General features: G+C 45.8%; 1 protein-coding gene across 2 annotated transcripts in view; it reads right to left on the reverse strand.

The window, feature by feature from the left end:
- PRKCE (protein kinase C epsilon) overlaps positions 1 to 15,442 on the reverse strand; it is a 474,718-nt gene that overhangs the window by 286,785 nt on the left and 172,491 nt on the right. For both annotated transcript variants that reach the window (XM_054567026.1, XM_054567033.1), the window contains exon 2: positions 10,142 to 10,205. In XM_054567026.1, the coding sequence (XP_054423001.1) occupies positions 10,142 to 10,205 (64 nt within the window). The remainder of the gene's footprint in view (positions 1 to 10,141; positions 10,206 to 15,442) is intronic.

A 15,442-nucleotide genomic window follows, 5' to 3' on the forward strand; every position in this document is an offset into this window, starting at 1 on the left:
ACCAAGTACAATAGAAACTGATGCCAGCTCAGCATAGTTCTGAGGGAAATCACAGGTCTTGCAGTGTCTTCCTACTCAAAGTGGTGGCCAGGGACCTGCAGCCTGGGCATCTCCTGGGAGCTGGTGAGAAATGCAGCATCTCAGGCCCCACCCCTGGCCCACTTGGTCAGAATCTGCATTTTTACAGGATCTGGGGGGCATCATAGTCTTAAACTCTTTAAGCCTCATTTTTCCCAGTTGTGACAATGGGGATGGCAAAACTTACCTGGCAGATCCATTCATGCTTAAACAGAATAATTTCTGTACAGAGATGTGGCTTTAAAAATTCTTCTTTCCCACTTCCCCCTTCCAGGTGTCTGTCTGTGCAAACTCCTCTTGCTGTGACTCATAACTAGAGAGCAAAAAGGGGCACTTAGTTTCACATCCTCCTCATAGACAGAGGAAGCCAACAAGGCCCAAGTGGAGTAGATGACTTCTTGTTGTCATGTCCTAGCTTGGGAGCTCCAAGAGGACAGGGCTTGGGTCTTTTTCATCTTTGTTGCTCTAGCTCTTAGCATGGTGCCTGGCACACAACAGAGTCTCAGTATATGTTTGCTCAATTAATCGGTAAATCAAATAATTAGCTAATTGTGGAGAAGGAACTACAATGCAGGTGTCTAGGAAATCCTAGTCCCCATACCTGAAAGTGAACTTAAAAGTCCCTTGAGTTCCCTCTTCCTGACAATTCCAAAAGAACTCACACGTGGCTAATAATGGAGGACACTGAACTACACATCACAATTATTTTCAATGTCAGAAAACAAGCATTGAGCCATGACTGGTGTGGCTCAGTGGATTGAGTGCCAGCCCGTGAACCAAAGAGTCACTGGTTCAATTCTCAGTCAAAGCACATGTCTGGGTTGTAGGCCAGGTTTCCAGTAGGGGGTGCATAAGAGGCAACCACACATTTATGTTTCTCTCCCTCTTTCTTTCTTCCTTCCCCTCTCTCTAAAAATAAATAAAATCTTTTTTTTTTTTTTAAGAAAAAAGGAAAAGAAAACAGACACTGCGTACCTGGAGAGTAGAAATAAGCCACTGGCAGCTGGTTTGCCCTACTTAGCTGGGCAGAAGGTACCCCAGCTGGTGAAGCCACTCGGTCTACGGAGATGACCAATTTTAGTTCAAGTAGCAGCTGACCCTAAATGCTGAAGAGTACTCTCCGGTGCCAATAAAAATCCCCACAGTGGGACTGTCCATCCAGAGAGACATGAGGCTCTCAGCAGTGGTTCTCCCAAGGCAAGGGGCTCCCTGGAGTAAACACTATTCATGCATCAGTCACTCATTGCCCACTCTGTGGGCCAGCTACCCGGCCTAACTGCCTCTCCAAATAGGAGCACTCAGTCCTCAGTGACAGGCACAATCTGAGGGAATCCCTAACTTCTGATACCCCATTACAAAGTAGAGGTGTCTGTGGAGGAATGTAGAGCATTATTCTTTGAGTTCTCTGCCCTTCATTGTGTTATTTTATGGATTTGATGGGTTATCCCTCTCTGACAGGCTCTTCTGGAGCCTGTCATTGCTTCTGGCTATATGGGTAAGTCACTGTCACTGTGTATATGGGAATTGTAACATTCCCACCTAATTTTCAAAATTTCTAAGTAATTATTTTAATAGTTCATATACATATATGGGAAAGAAAAACAAGATTACAGCCATTGACAAGAAAGGTTACCTCCTTTCTAAATCCACCCCTTCTCTTCCCCAGAGACAACTCCTATCCCCAGTGCATTGTGTATGCTTGTCAAGAAACCCCCCTACACACACACACACACACACACACACACACACACACACACACACGTGCGCGCACGCGCACAGCATGTTTACTAAAATGGATGGCCCCTAGGGGCCAAGATTTCTGTTTTTATCATTTTCTTTTGTGCCCTTGGCACTGAAGAGAGTAACTGGCATAGATGCCCAATAACTATATATTAAATAAATGAATATAAAAATCAGATATATTTCTGAAAAGTTCAAATTTTGGTCAGTTCAGTGCTAGTCCACCTTTATTTGATCTTCTGATTGGATGTATCTTCAGTGGGCAGTGGCTCTGTTTCCTCACCCAAGGAAAGGCGATACCTGTTATTACCTGCCTTGCAGGGTTGCCACGGGGAGCTGATGAGGACCTGTGGAAGTGTTGGTGGATGTCATTTATGGATTGCCTCCTCCCCCAGTGGAAGGGAGTCTCCTTGGTGGTCCCACTACACCTTGTTCTTCCAAGAGCTGAAACACATTGCTGTACTGTGCTTATTGGTCCACTCCTCACCTCCTTCTAATAAGAGCACAGCAGGGGCATGTTATTAGCCCTGTACTTCCAGGGCTGTGAGTATATCTTAGATAAGCCATGTGATGTTTCCAATGAAGGGAACGGAGGTTGAAGGAGAGACAGAACAGGTGAATCAGAGACATTCATTCTCATCTGTACATATATAGGCAAATGCACACACCCTCGCAGACCCCGACAAGCTCACCCTAAGGGTTTATAGTAAAGAAGGAAGAGAAAAGCCCCAGTGTTCGCAGCTCAAATAAGATGGCGAATGTACTTGATTGTGAAAATTGAATGTTTCAACAAAGCTAGGTAATAAGGAAAATCAATAAGACTGTCAACACTGGCCAATTTCAACTGGATAAAAGAATAAAGTAATTGGTCCTAAAGGACAACTCCCTAAATTAGGTTAGGTGAATGGAAATACACTTTTGTTTTAAGCCAAATCACAAGGATATCAACAAGAGTAAATGATTAAATTATAGGCCACTTTGACCCAATATGATCTGAGCCACAAACATGAATTTCCAAAAACAATATTCTTGATAAGACACAGAAATGATATATAGCAACACAACAGAGACAGAATGGGAGGCCATGCCAGGAAACACAGGGCTCACTTCTTAACTAAGTATCCGCTATAAACCCACCCTTTCTGTAAGTTTATTTCTTCAACATGACCCTTCCTTCTTCAATTACTTCATTAGTAAAACAGGCACACAAAACAACAGACAATACACATTTAGGCCTCCATAATGGCAGAGGGGAAGGGGGTTTTAGGAGTAATCCTAAAGAGCTCTGTTCTCCAAACACTCAAGATTCGATTGTTTTTCATCTGCTAATGGTTGCCATTTGGTGTTGTTATCCATGGATAATTCATTTCAGAGGAACTGCTGTGCATCTAGAGCCCATTTGGAAGGAAATGAGGGTTTCTTGGCTTATTTCTCGTCAAGTATTTTAGCATTGTCTCTTTGTGACATTATAAACCCCTTGGTGGGGGTTTAGTGCTCAGTGCTTTCAGTGGACTCCCCTGGTCACATCTGGTGCACAGGGTCACTTCTAGGACCAAGTATTTATTTCATCAGGACAAAAGACGGAGTCAAAAATCTGGAGACTAAGGGACTGGCTCCCTGGGTCTGAGTATCAGTAGCAAGCAGTTATGCTGGGGGGAATGTGGGTACACTTTGCAAGATCAATGTTTTTGAACATCTGGATTTTATTATTTCCACTCTTATCAAGCACTGAGCCTGTCTCTCTCCACATGCTCCTAGAGAGTCCCACAGGTCCATTCATGTCTGGGGAGCTTGTGGGGTGAGACAGGCCAGGATCTCATTGTCTAAGGCACCACACAGGAGGGAGACCTATCGGCATCTTGGAGCTGGTGTTTGACTTTGAAGTCTGTTGTTTGGGAAGGTGAGGAGTCTCTTTAACCTCTCAAGCAATGTTTCTCATTAGAGACTGAACAGAACTTAAAAAGAGAAAGAGTGGGAGTATCAGGGCTTGGTGCCAGGACACGAGCTGGAGAGGAGGAGAATGCTGAGGGTGGTGGAGCTCACCATGGGATCCCACGAGATTGCTAACAGAGAAAAAAGAGAGTGTGTAGAAAAGACCGCAAAGGGATGTCTGGACCAGCACTTGGCCTTCTAATCATCTAAGTCCCATGCCTATAAAATGTGCTCTACTCAATGTCCCAGGCTTGACCGAACTTGACCTAGAACATTACTCCATCTTTGGGGTCAAGGTAGGTGAGAGGCCTTGACCACGAAAACACGTCCAGGAAGAACTGCCACCCCTTCAAACAGAGCCTAATCATTGAAGACAGTTCATTTTCTTGTTGGCATAGCATGAAAATTTCTGTCTGCAACACTGACTGTCTTCGTTTGAAAGCTCCTAGAGAACACAAATTGCAGCTCTTTAATTTATCATGTCTATCCAGGCTTATCTAAAAATGAGTGTCAAAGCTGTCTTTGACAGGGAAGATGTGATCCCCTCTGCTCAGAATGGCCTCCCCACGTCTTCCCTGTCAATCCACTCTACCTAACTTTCCCTTTTCAGCCCAAGCCCTGGAAGTTTTCCTGAGTTATTCCAGCCCTAATTTATTCCCATTTAAAGAGCTCCTGGTAACATCCCATTGGGCTCTCCATGTGATAGTGCCCTGCATTGTTCTCTAGTGCTTTTGTTCTGCAAGTTCTGGATCCCTAATTCAACTGCAAGCTTCCTGAGGGCAAGGCCATGTGTGCTTGTCAATGCCATCTCTCATTTTCCACCTCCCCCTGCACTTCTTATTCCCCAAACCCAGGACAGGCACCAAGATGGGCACATATATTAAAGTGCGTGGGTGACTATTGTTCATCTCAACAAATGGGTCTTTCTATCTGATAACCAGAAGGCACTGGGTTAAATAATGTAGAATTTTGAAGGAAAAGGGTAACATTATCACCTGAAGTTTCAGTGGGACTCTGGGATCTGAGAGATGTTTTCTAGATAGAAACCATCCCCTGGCTGAGGCCGAGTTTCAAAAGTCCTCCCCCGCTATTTCAGTCCTGAGGGCACTGCTGGTGATGCTTGCCATGGACACAAGAAAGAAAGGTTAACCTTCAGGGAGCTGAGTCAGGTCTAGGTGAGGACCAGTACGTAGGAGTGGACCCACCTTTCAGAGAGCCCGAGAAGGCGCTCACCATTCCTGAAACTGGGACCAGCAGCATTTCCATTTCTAAGAGAGTGGGGGGAAAAAAATTCTGCCTTTTTTTTTTTTTTAATGAATGAGGCTCTCTGAGTCACCTTTGGGTTCAAAGCTAATAACTTTAGCTTTATAGTTCTGTAAAAAGCTTGCTGGAGAAAAGAACTAAAATAAAAAGAGCAGCAGGGAAGTCTTTGCCTTGTTAGCAAACTCATTATCGGGCCGTGATTTAGAGAAGGGCACAGGACTGCATCTTGCGGTCTGGACCCAGTAGGGCCATGTAATCAACCCTGTGGCCTTGGGCACATCACTTGACCTCTCCATGTCACCATCTCCCACATGGAAGTCATTCTGTCAGGCACTTGATCTACACACATTATCATTTTAGAATGGAGCAAAGCTGGTTTGATGATGTCTGTCCGCCTGGGCAACTTGAAAAAAGTTCAAAAGAGAGCCGCAAAGATGAGTTAAGATTTCTAAACTACACCGTCAGAAAAGTTAAGGGATTTGATGGATTCAGCCTGAAGAAGAGAGATTTAATAATACTCTTCAAATAGACAAAGGGTTTTTACCCAGGGCCAGTGAGAGTATGGGGACCACATGTTCTCAGTCTGCACTGAGAAAGGGAAGCCACAGCCCAGGCTCTGACAAGAAGTTTCTGACATTAAGATTCACAGGACACAAACAAGCTAGGGAATATATTTCTGGGAAACCCTTCATTGGGGGAAGGATGGCGAAGAGAGCGAGGGAGGGAAGGGGCGGGGGAAAGAGAGAATGGGGCAATACTATGGCAAGGTGTGAACACTGCATAAAGCAACCCCATAGCCTCTGCCAGATATATTAGTCTGTAAATGACCTCTTTGTCACCTTGCTCTGTTCTTGGAGCTTTTGAACATACATGCTCCAGGGTCAGATCTCCGTACTCAAACTATTTCTCTGAACTGTTCTGTTTCTCTGAACCTGCCTGCTGCTCCTTCATGGCCACTGGGTTAGAGCTATGCCCACCTCCCTGCCTGCAGGTCTGCAAGACCTTTTGGCGTTTACGGAGCATCTCCAATATGTGAGGGCACTTTACTGAGGCACTGCTCTTACAGCAATCCTATCATACACAGTACCTATCCTGGTTATGACTATCCCCATGCATGGGTGAGAAATCTGAAGCTCTAAACTGGTAAGCACTAGAGCCATGATTTAAATTCAGGATTGGAAGACTCCTATGCTTTTCCCGCTCTGTCTGCTGCCAGTTCCAGAGGGGAGACTGAATACTTTCTGCGGCATGTGGCTGCTGAAAGAAGGGGAGAGCGGTGAACCCGGGCCCTGCTCCGCGTCTTCTGCTTCTGCAATATGCAATCACTCCAGAACCTGACTTAACACCATTATTTGTGATGTGTGTGTTGCAAAAATCATTCCAATTATTTTGTATCTTCTTCATTTTATTGGAGAGACAGTTTGGTGATCCAAATATACCAGTTAGGCCTACTTCTTGTTCTTCCTACTGTTGGTTTAGACTCCGAAGAACTCCCCCAGGTGAGCACTACACCTGGATGGAAGGCAGGGAAAGAAGAGCCTAGAAAGTCCCAGGCCAGACTGACTGGCCCTCCTCTGGAAGCCTGAAAATCAGGGTGCAGCATCATATTATTATAAAGAATGTAACATCACAACAAAGGAAGAAATACTAACTATCGTGCACGGCTACGATAACTGTGTAGGAACTACAGTTTGCTCATTTGAGAATTATATTGCTGCTTATGCTTCAGTTACCTTGGCCAATTACCCTCTGATTTAAGTCTCTGGTGAACCTGAAGCACCATCTTTACCAGGAAGCCACACGGTTATTAGTGATGATAAAAGCAAAATAGTCAGAGGCACCTGAGACTGGAGGACCACACATAAACCTTCCAAAAAGGTTCGCTACTTGGGATGATGTAGAGAAAGTGCCTCCCACAGTACCTGTCAGAAGAGTCCCTTTCTTTCAATCCCTTCTATCTGCTACAGACATTAGCCAGCCCTCAGCCTTGAGCTCTGATAGATGTCTATTTAAATTATATGAAAGAACAAAATCACATGGCCGGAGATGACCTTAGCTGTCATCCAGCCTGACCCCTTACATCTGGGGTTAGGTTGCCTGGTTTAGACAAAGCACACACTGGTCAAATCCCATTATGGTGAACTGCACAGGACATGCATGAAGCGCAATTTTATTAGACAGTTAGAAATCACATTAGCTCTGACTCGAGCAGACATCAACATCCAGGCTTTCTGCAGTGTGTTAGCAAGAGAAAGACTCCTTTGGCACATCCTAAAAGAAGGAGGTATACTCATACCATCTCACCCTCACATCTTTCTCTGGGCTCTTCTGTACTTGCATGTATTGTAAAGTTTATTGCCAATTCTATAAGTATATTTTTTCCATTGATGAGACCGGGGCATTGGAAGGGATGTTTGATTAGAGTGGTGAAAACATCATCTATTCCCCATTTCAATGCTTTTCTTTCTTTTGAGGAGTACAAAGTTGGGTATTGTTACTAGAGAAAGGGACTTAGAAGAGAATCTGTGAATGTTCGTGAACTAGCTGTGACACTGTTTTCACACCGGACCATTCTCGTGCAGTATAGGAAACAAATGTGTTGGCTACACATCCTCCACTCCTCTCTTCACCCTCCCAAACCTTTCAAAAACAAAACCACATCTGGACCAGGAGCCCTCGAAGTTCCAGCAGCAGGACCAGACAACAGATGCGTAGAGCACAGAGTGCCACTGGATCAACTTTTAGGAAGAGATTGTTGGAAGTCCTTCTACCATCCAGATAAAGAATCCCAAATCCACCAAGAGCAAGAGAAAAAGAGCAGAAAATTTCTCCTTTGCTTCACAGCAACACATGCTAGCACTTTACAGATTCTGGCATGTGTCAGCATTTCTGAAGTAAACTCCATTTTTTATTTTTTAGATGAAAGAGGTTTTTTTCCCTAAATAAATGAAATCAGTCCAATGAAAATTGCTTTGGCCATTCACATACTACAAGCTATAGAAACAAGAAGAAAAAAGAGATCAATTGCTTCTAATTTATTTATTCATTCATTTGTCCATATCCTGTCCCTCTAATGTAAAAAAAGGATGTCTTGTATAATTTTGCAAGTCATTAATCTTTTCAAAACTCCAAACCTCCCATTGGTTGCCCAGCATCTTGGCACAGGAAATACATATTTAATTAATTATCTTATTGCATATAGATTATGTAAGAAAAAAAGTGGGTTGATTTTGCTCATCAATTGTTTCACCAGTGTCTAGAATTAGGAGGCCACTGTATACAGACATATACAGATATGGGTTTGGTTGCAGAGCACCACAATAAAGTGAGCTATAATATTTTTGCTGGTGGAGAGTATTTCTTTCAATTTGTTAAAAAAAAAAAAAAAAGCAACATCTGTGAAGCACAATAAAGCAAACTGCAATAAAACGAGATATATCTGTACAGCTGACCCTTGAACAAAGTGGGTTTGGAGTACCAACCATTTGCCTAGTCAAAAATCCCCGTATAAATTAAGTCAGCCTTCAGCACATGCAGATTCCCAAACATGGATCAAAAATATGTGCTATTAAGTCTGGTGGATTTGAGATGACATGCTTTGTTAAAAGAAATGCAAGGTTTGAACATACTACTGGGTGCTTTATTTCTTAGCCTGGGTGGTGGGTACACTGGTGTCCATTTTATCATTCTTTAGGCCCCTTTATACACTTTAAACATTTCATACTAAATGGTGCTGAATTCCCAAACCTTCTATAACAGATTCCATTCTGGGATTTTCTGAGTTGAGAGTAGAGAAGTAAAGTTGGAAACACCAAAATGTAATTGCAACAAAGAGCAGAAAATTCTAAGAGACCAACTTCAGAAGGATGTTTAGTTTTAAACCCATGCCAAAAAATTGCGATTAAAAAAGAACCAAACTCTATTATGAGCCACCGCCCCCCCCACCCCACCCCCCGCACACACAATCATTGAATTATTCTGAATACTTGTTGAAACTGGGCAATGAATCAGCCAGATGAAAGTCATCAGGCACTGCTGTGAAGTGCGCCTTTTGACCACCTCCTTTAAATTTGCTTACAGAATCTCTCCTCCAATTACTGAACCTTAGACTAGAGCTTCCTCCCTGTAGTAGGGGAGACCACCTGGGGTTGTGACTTTGTGCTTGTCATCCACAGTACCCGGGGAGATGCAGTAAAAGGCCCAAGTCTATCATCCAGGACCTAGGTGAGCTGTTTCTTTCCCTTTGGACCACAGACCCTAAACCCCATTTGTTCTCATTGCCAAGAGGAACCAGCCTTGGTCTTCTAAGCTTTCTGCCATGACATTTAAACCCAACTGTTCCATCCCTCTGCTCACAGAGAGGAGGAGAAGAAAGATGGTTCCAATAACTAAATTTCAGTCCTAATTCCCAATCTTCTTAGAACCCAAGTCTGCCACCATCTCTCCATTCCCATGTGGTCAGGGTTTTATTGTCTAATCTTCCTTTTTGCTGGCTGCTTAGTCCTTACTACTGTGCGAACCCTTAAAGGCAGAGAGGGTAAAGACAGGACCAATAGCACAGGGTGCAAGAAGAAGAAGGAAGGAAAATCCAATGATCCGAGAACATCTATACCCTGTGTAATTAGCCAGTGGGAGCAAACAGTCCCACCCCAGCATGTCTAAGAGCAGGACTTTTCCCGGAACTGTTAAAAAAAAAAACAAAAAACCTAACACTTCTATAAAAGCTCTACAGAAGGATTCTGAAATTTGACACCTTATTTGTTTTATTTCTGAATACCGTTAGACCAACTGGTTTTACTTCCTTCCCCCCCACCACACACAAACCCCACGGCAGCCTCCAGGGAGAGGCTGCCGCCCCCGAAGCCTGCCTGGCGCACCAGGGTGCAGGAACGCCTGTTTTATTGGCCTCACTTGGTAAGTCGCAAACACTCCCTCTGCTCCACCAAAGTTAACAGATGGCTGGTCCCTTTTGGTACACAGGCATAAGCATCTTCAAAATAACCTTTCGCTTTAAAGGGTGCCAGTTAATTAAATGCCACTGTAAAATGTCCCAGCCAAGGAGGGAAGGGAGAGCCCGGAAGACAAAGCATCAATGGAGGAGAACAAGGCTGAGGTCACTCTCTCCTACCTTCACCCGACGACCCCGAAAGATCGATGATCACATACACTCTGCCTTCTGGCTCCAGATCAATCTGCAATTAAGAAAATGAGAGTGACTCTGTTAGTGCATTGTGGGGGCAACCCAAGAGATCCATTACATTTCCACCCCAAGATGATAAAACTAGAGTCACAGCTTCATTCAAGTGATCAGCCTGCAAAGTGTCTAGTGCCAGGTGAAGTAGGAACAAAGGAGAATCCCCATTTACAGACTATCCATGATGCTCTCGATGCCGTTCTAGGAGGTCTGAGGCACACACAACAGGTACGTCATCCCAGTGGTACTCCACCGGAAGCAATTTTGCTACACAAGGGAAACCTGGCCCAGGGGACACTTGATACAGGGGATATTTGGGGGACAGAAGAGGCAGTGCTGCTACTGGTGTTTACGAGGTGGAGGCTCGGGATGCTACCAAACTTCCTAGAGCACACAGGACAGTTCCCACAACAAAGAATGATCCAGCCCGCGGTGTCGAGGTTGAGAAACTGCATTGTCCCATTTTATAGTTAAGGAAACTGTGCTCAAAGTTCCAAACTATGGTAAGTGGCAATGCTCAGATTGTGCCCAAACGGTGTAAAGAAACCTATGTTCTTTATACTAAACAACACTACTCCTGCTCTGACAGTGTTTGCGATCTCACTGGGGAGTTCAAAAACTGAGAATGATGCTGAACCCAGCTTCGGGATGAGAGAATAAGTGAGAGTTTGGTGCGCTTGAAATCAATGTAGAAGAGCAGTCTGGTAAGACTCTGTGAAGGAAGGGAAGGCAAGGCATTCAAAGCAGAAGTAGGAGCATAAGCAAAGGCTGAGAACATGCATGGTGCTTGTGCAAGAGTGAAGGAGCCCCAGGCTCAGGCTGTGTGTTGGCACATGCATTTCTGCAAAGTCCAGATTCTATCAGGGTTGTGGGGAGAGACAATTATCCCTAAAGTCCAACCATTGACCTTCTCCACTCCCCCTCTCTTCCTCCCCCAACTTCAAAGTCCAGCTAACTAACTACTCCAATACACAAGTAGGCTGATGAAATCACATGATGGAAGGAAAGTCAGAGGGGCTGGGCCTTTCTGTAGTTGAGCTATCTTCGCAAGGTCGGAACTGTGCTTACAGCAACTGTCCTCGTGAGACAGAGAGAGCAGTAACTCTGAAAGCCCGGGGTCACCGAGCTTTCCCCAGTTGCCTATCCCCACCCCCACAATCCATCTGTTCATGTGGGGCTTTCATTGGCTTATATGTGCCAGGCTTGTCTCCCCAACAAGCTGTGAATTTCTTGGGGACTGGAACCACTGCCCTTCTTTTTCTCTTTCACTGTGTCCTGCAAAAAGTAGGCACACTCTCAGCAAGCGCAACTTGGGAAGGGTCATTCTGGTGACTCCCTCCCTCTCCTTCAAGGTCGAGGTCCATTATGGCCTCCTCTCTGAAGCCTTTCCAGATATTCCCAGTAAGACTTAATTACCCCTCACGTGTGTTCCCGCAGTACACACACATATCTTAACGATGGCTCCTCTCAGCTGCACTCCATGATCCATACGTCCATCTCCTCTGCTAGACAGAGAATATGAGAACCATATTGGCATCCTTAGTGCTTAGCTCACTGTCTGTTCATCCGGAGACACCCAATAAACATTTGAGGAAGGGGGAAAAGACTTTAGGTTCAGAACTTCCAGAGTCTATACTGGGATCATTTGCCCCTCTAAACCTCCATCCCTGGTAGGAAGGAAGGCAGGTGATCTGCACCAGAGTGACATTCAAATGAGGTGAGAAGGAAAAAGAGGCAGCTGTACCATGAGCACCACATATTCCCTGTGAAGGACAAAGCTCAGCTTGAACTGACGTTCTCCAGAGCCCCACCCCCACCGCGACTCTCGCTCCACTCACAATCCGGGTTCCCTGAGCCATTCGTGAACCCCATGAACCCTGCTTTATTTCCAGACTCAGCCTTTCATGGTTGAGAGTGCTTTAGGTTTCCCTCAAAAATTCACTTTCATTAACAAGGGTCTTCAGTGCCTGCTGGGAGAGGCGCCTGGTGACAGTTCCGGTGCTCTTTCGGGCAGTGTGTGCGGCGGGGCGGGGGCGGGGGGGCTCTCAGGTTGCCCTGCAGGAACCACGTACCTGGGATCGCAAGCTCAATATACAGAGGGGAGCAGAAGAGAGCAGCGTAACAAACTGGCAATGCTCTAAGACGACTCTCCCCATTCCCGCCCCAGGAGTCTGTGATTTTAGATCTTTGAGTAAAGAAAACGTTCTCTGGCACCCTCACCACTAGTACTGCACCCCCACGCCCGGCCACAAGCATAAGCCGGCCCCTGCGCAGAATTACAAACAGGAAAACCAACAACAGCCGGCTCTGCTGATCAGAGCCAAACCAGAATCCCGTCCCTGCCGCATTTCAAAAATATCAGGGGCCCCCTTGTCCAAAAGCATGGAATTTAAATAATGTATGCCTTGTAGAGATTAGATCATCCCTATTAAACCCTGCCGGCAAAATGAAACGCTTTCTCATACCCTCTAAGTCAGAGATTTCCCACGACTGTGGACTTCCTTGGCGAAGTACAATACTATCTGCAAAAGGCAGGGAGGAGACAGCAAAAGAATGAGATGGGCCGCGAGGCAGACCCGAAGGCAGGCAGCGTGCCTATCTTTGCAAAAGGGGAGTGAAAGCTTGTGGCGGGGGGAATAGGTCATTGACGATAAAATGTATTAGGATATTAACATTCAAGATAGCAATCAGAAACCATTTTAGCACCCACTGCTGCTTTGATGCGGGTGAACTGTGTTTCCAAGCAGAGAAATAGAAATTAAGCTATTAAACATGCCAAAAGCAACAGAGGGCTTTGAAGCCTGGGCAGATGGCCGCAGAGCGCTGGCCAAGCCCCAGCCAGCCGACTGGGGAGGCGCCGAGAGCCCATCTAGGGTGGTACACCTTCAACGCAGACGAGTGCAGGGGTTATCAGGTACAAAAGGTGGTGAAAGTATGGTGCAACCTCATGGCCAAATTAGTTTAATCACAGAATCTGCTCACAATTATGAGACCTGGATAATGCAGCAATGTAGGTGCCCAGTCCTGAGCAGTCCCTGCAAGCTGTCAGTGGGTACCACCACCAGGCAGCTGGCACTACATAAAAGCAGGCACCCTCCTTCCTCCCAGGCAATCCCAGGGTTAGTCCTAAGCTCCTTCTTCTGCCTTCCAGGTCCCTCCCAATTCTCCCTGATGCAAGCCTATTTATCAAACCTCCTTGAACCTCATACTTGATGAGTCTTTGCAGCTACTATCTCTGTTCCTTTGGCTATGACTCTCTTTCCAGCTTCAGTGTCCTTGGCTACCCCTCTAGCTGGGGCCAGAATTGGACTAAGACCAGGGCTGGATCCCAGTTATGGCACTTCCCAGCTCAGGCAACTATTTACTTTCCCTGAGCTTCAATCACTTCATCTGTGAAATGGGTGGTTGTGAAAACTCCAAGAGGCATATATGCAAAGCACTTGGCCCTCAGGAGATACTCAGTTCTCAGTGGGGAAGAGTAAACGTACTGGCTTTGTGGCCTGAATCACGATACTAACTTCTCTCTGCCTCGGGTCCAGTGTCCATGAAATGGAGTTAATAATAGATCTTGTGTCATTTGGCTGTCACAATGCCAAATGAAATAATCAAGATAAAGTGCTTAGCATGATGCCTGGCATGAAATACTCAGCACTTGTTGGTGCTGTTGTTATAAAAAGGCCAGTCTTCAAGTCTGTCGCTTAGGGCAATGTTCCTTCTACTGTATCAAGCATTTTCCCTCAACCAAAAAAAAAAATATATATATATATATTCCTTGTCCAACCAAAGTTAATATTATTACATGTTATTCCAGGATATCTAATGACTTTACAGTGTTGTTGTGAATATCAAACGAAGAATAAGGTGAAAGTTCGGTGCCTAGCCCAGGAAAAACCCAGGACGGGAACGGCTCTAGCCCGGTTCGCGAGCGGGCCATGAGCTGCTCGTGCGAAAAGGAGACGGGGAGGGTGACCGTGGACAGGCTGAGCGCTTGCTGGGCCTCACATGCTGTGTTCAGTGCTTTACCAGGATTAGTTCATTTAACCTCCTGTGGGGCCAGCAATATTCCCTATTTTCAGAAAGAAAAACTGGGGCTCAGAGAGCTTTAGGCTGGATTCCCACCCAGGGACGCCTGGAGCAGGCAGGACAGGTGACTTTGACGGAGCTCCCACGTCAAGCCCTGACGGGCCCTTGAAGCCTTCTCTGACAACCCAGTGCCGGGGTTCTCCATCCTCTAGGCCTCTGCAGGTTCATCTCCTTCTCAGGTGCAAGTGACTGGCTTCTCAGCCAGGCCAGTTTAAAGCAGAGCAATGCCTCTCACACTTTGCCCACCTGCCCTCTAAGCCTTTGGGAAAGGTCTGGGCATAGGCAGAGCTCCACTCATTTGAGTTAAGAACAGGGCCAAACTGTCCACGGACCCATGAAAAAAAATCTCTGCAAAGCAAAAAGACTCACAGGTACTTTTTTGGGGGGTGGTGTCTGACCATTCACACATTATTTTATGTATAACTCACAATCTGTACAATACAAGTATTATTAGTATCATTGTAAGTATGAACTGAAGTTCAGGAAGAGAACTAGCCAATTCGGTGATAACACACCATTGCCCAACTCCAGGGGGCACCATTCGCCTGAACGAGGCCCCTGGTGCTGGGCTGCCTGGAGGTGAGTGGCACCCCCAGCTCCTGACCCTCTCAGTCCAGCATTTCTGCCACCACGCCACACCTGCCCAGCAAGAACCCTGACCCCTGACCACTGGGCTAGCACCCCACCAATTTTGCAGCTTAAGTGGCACTGCTGCATGTCACTGTGAGCCGCAGATATCTACGTGCCTGTCTTTTGGGGGTGATGGAGTTCAAGGCAAAGGAGGTCAGAAATTCATGGTCAAGCTTCCTCTTAACCATAAGCTCAGCTTTCACTGGGGACCTCTAGGCAACAGAGCAGCCCACAAAGGTCATACACATGCCCAATTTGAGTTTCACTTCCTTTTCCATTTGTTGTCAGACACTGCGGCCTACAAGGAAGCAAAAAGTAGGGAGCAGGTCAGAAAAAGATGGATCCAGAAATGATGTGAAGAGGGAAGAGAGGATTGCACTGCCTGGGTTGCACCAATTAAGTCTTAAATGATAGACTGTTTCTTTTTTACTTGGAGAAGGGTGGAAAGTAAGGGAGGAGGAAAGAGAAAGGAGAAGAGAGAAGACTCAGGAGTTCTTTCCCAAAGCAGAGGACCCGCTGCTG

The sequence above is a fragment of the Pteronotus mesoamericanus genome, unplaced genomic scaffold (genome assembly GCF_021234165.1).
Source record: "Pteronotus mesoamericanus isolate MK-2021 breed Mesoamerican mustached bat unplaced genomic scaffold, CSHL_Meso_final contig_101, whole genome shotgun sequence".
Lineage (NCBI taxonomy): Eukaryota > Metazoa > Chordata > Mammalia > Chiroptera > Mormoopidae > Pteronotus > Pteronotus mesoamericanus.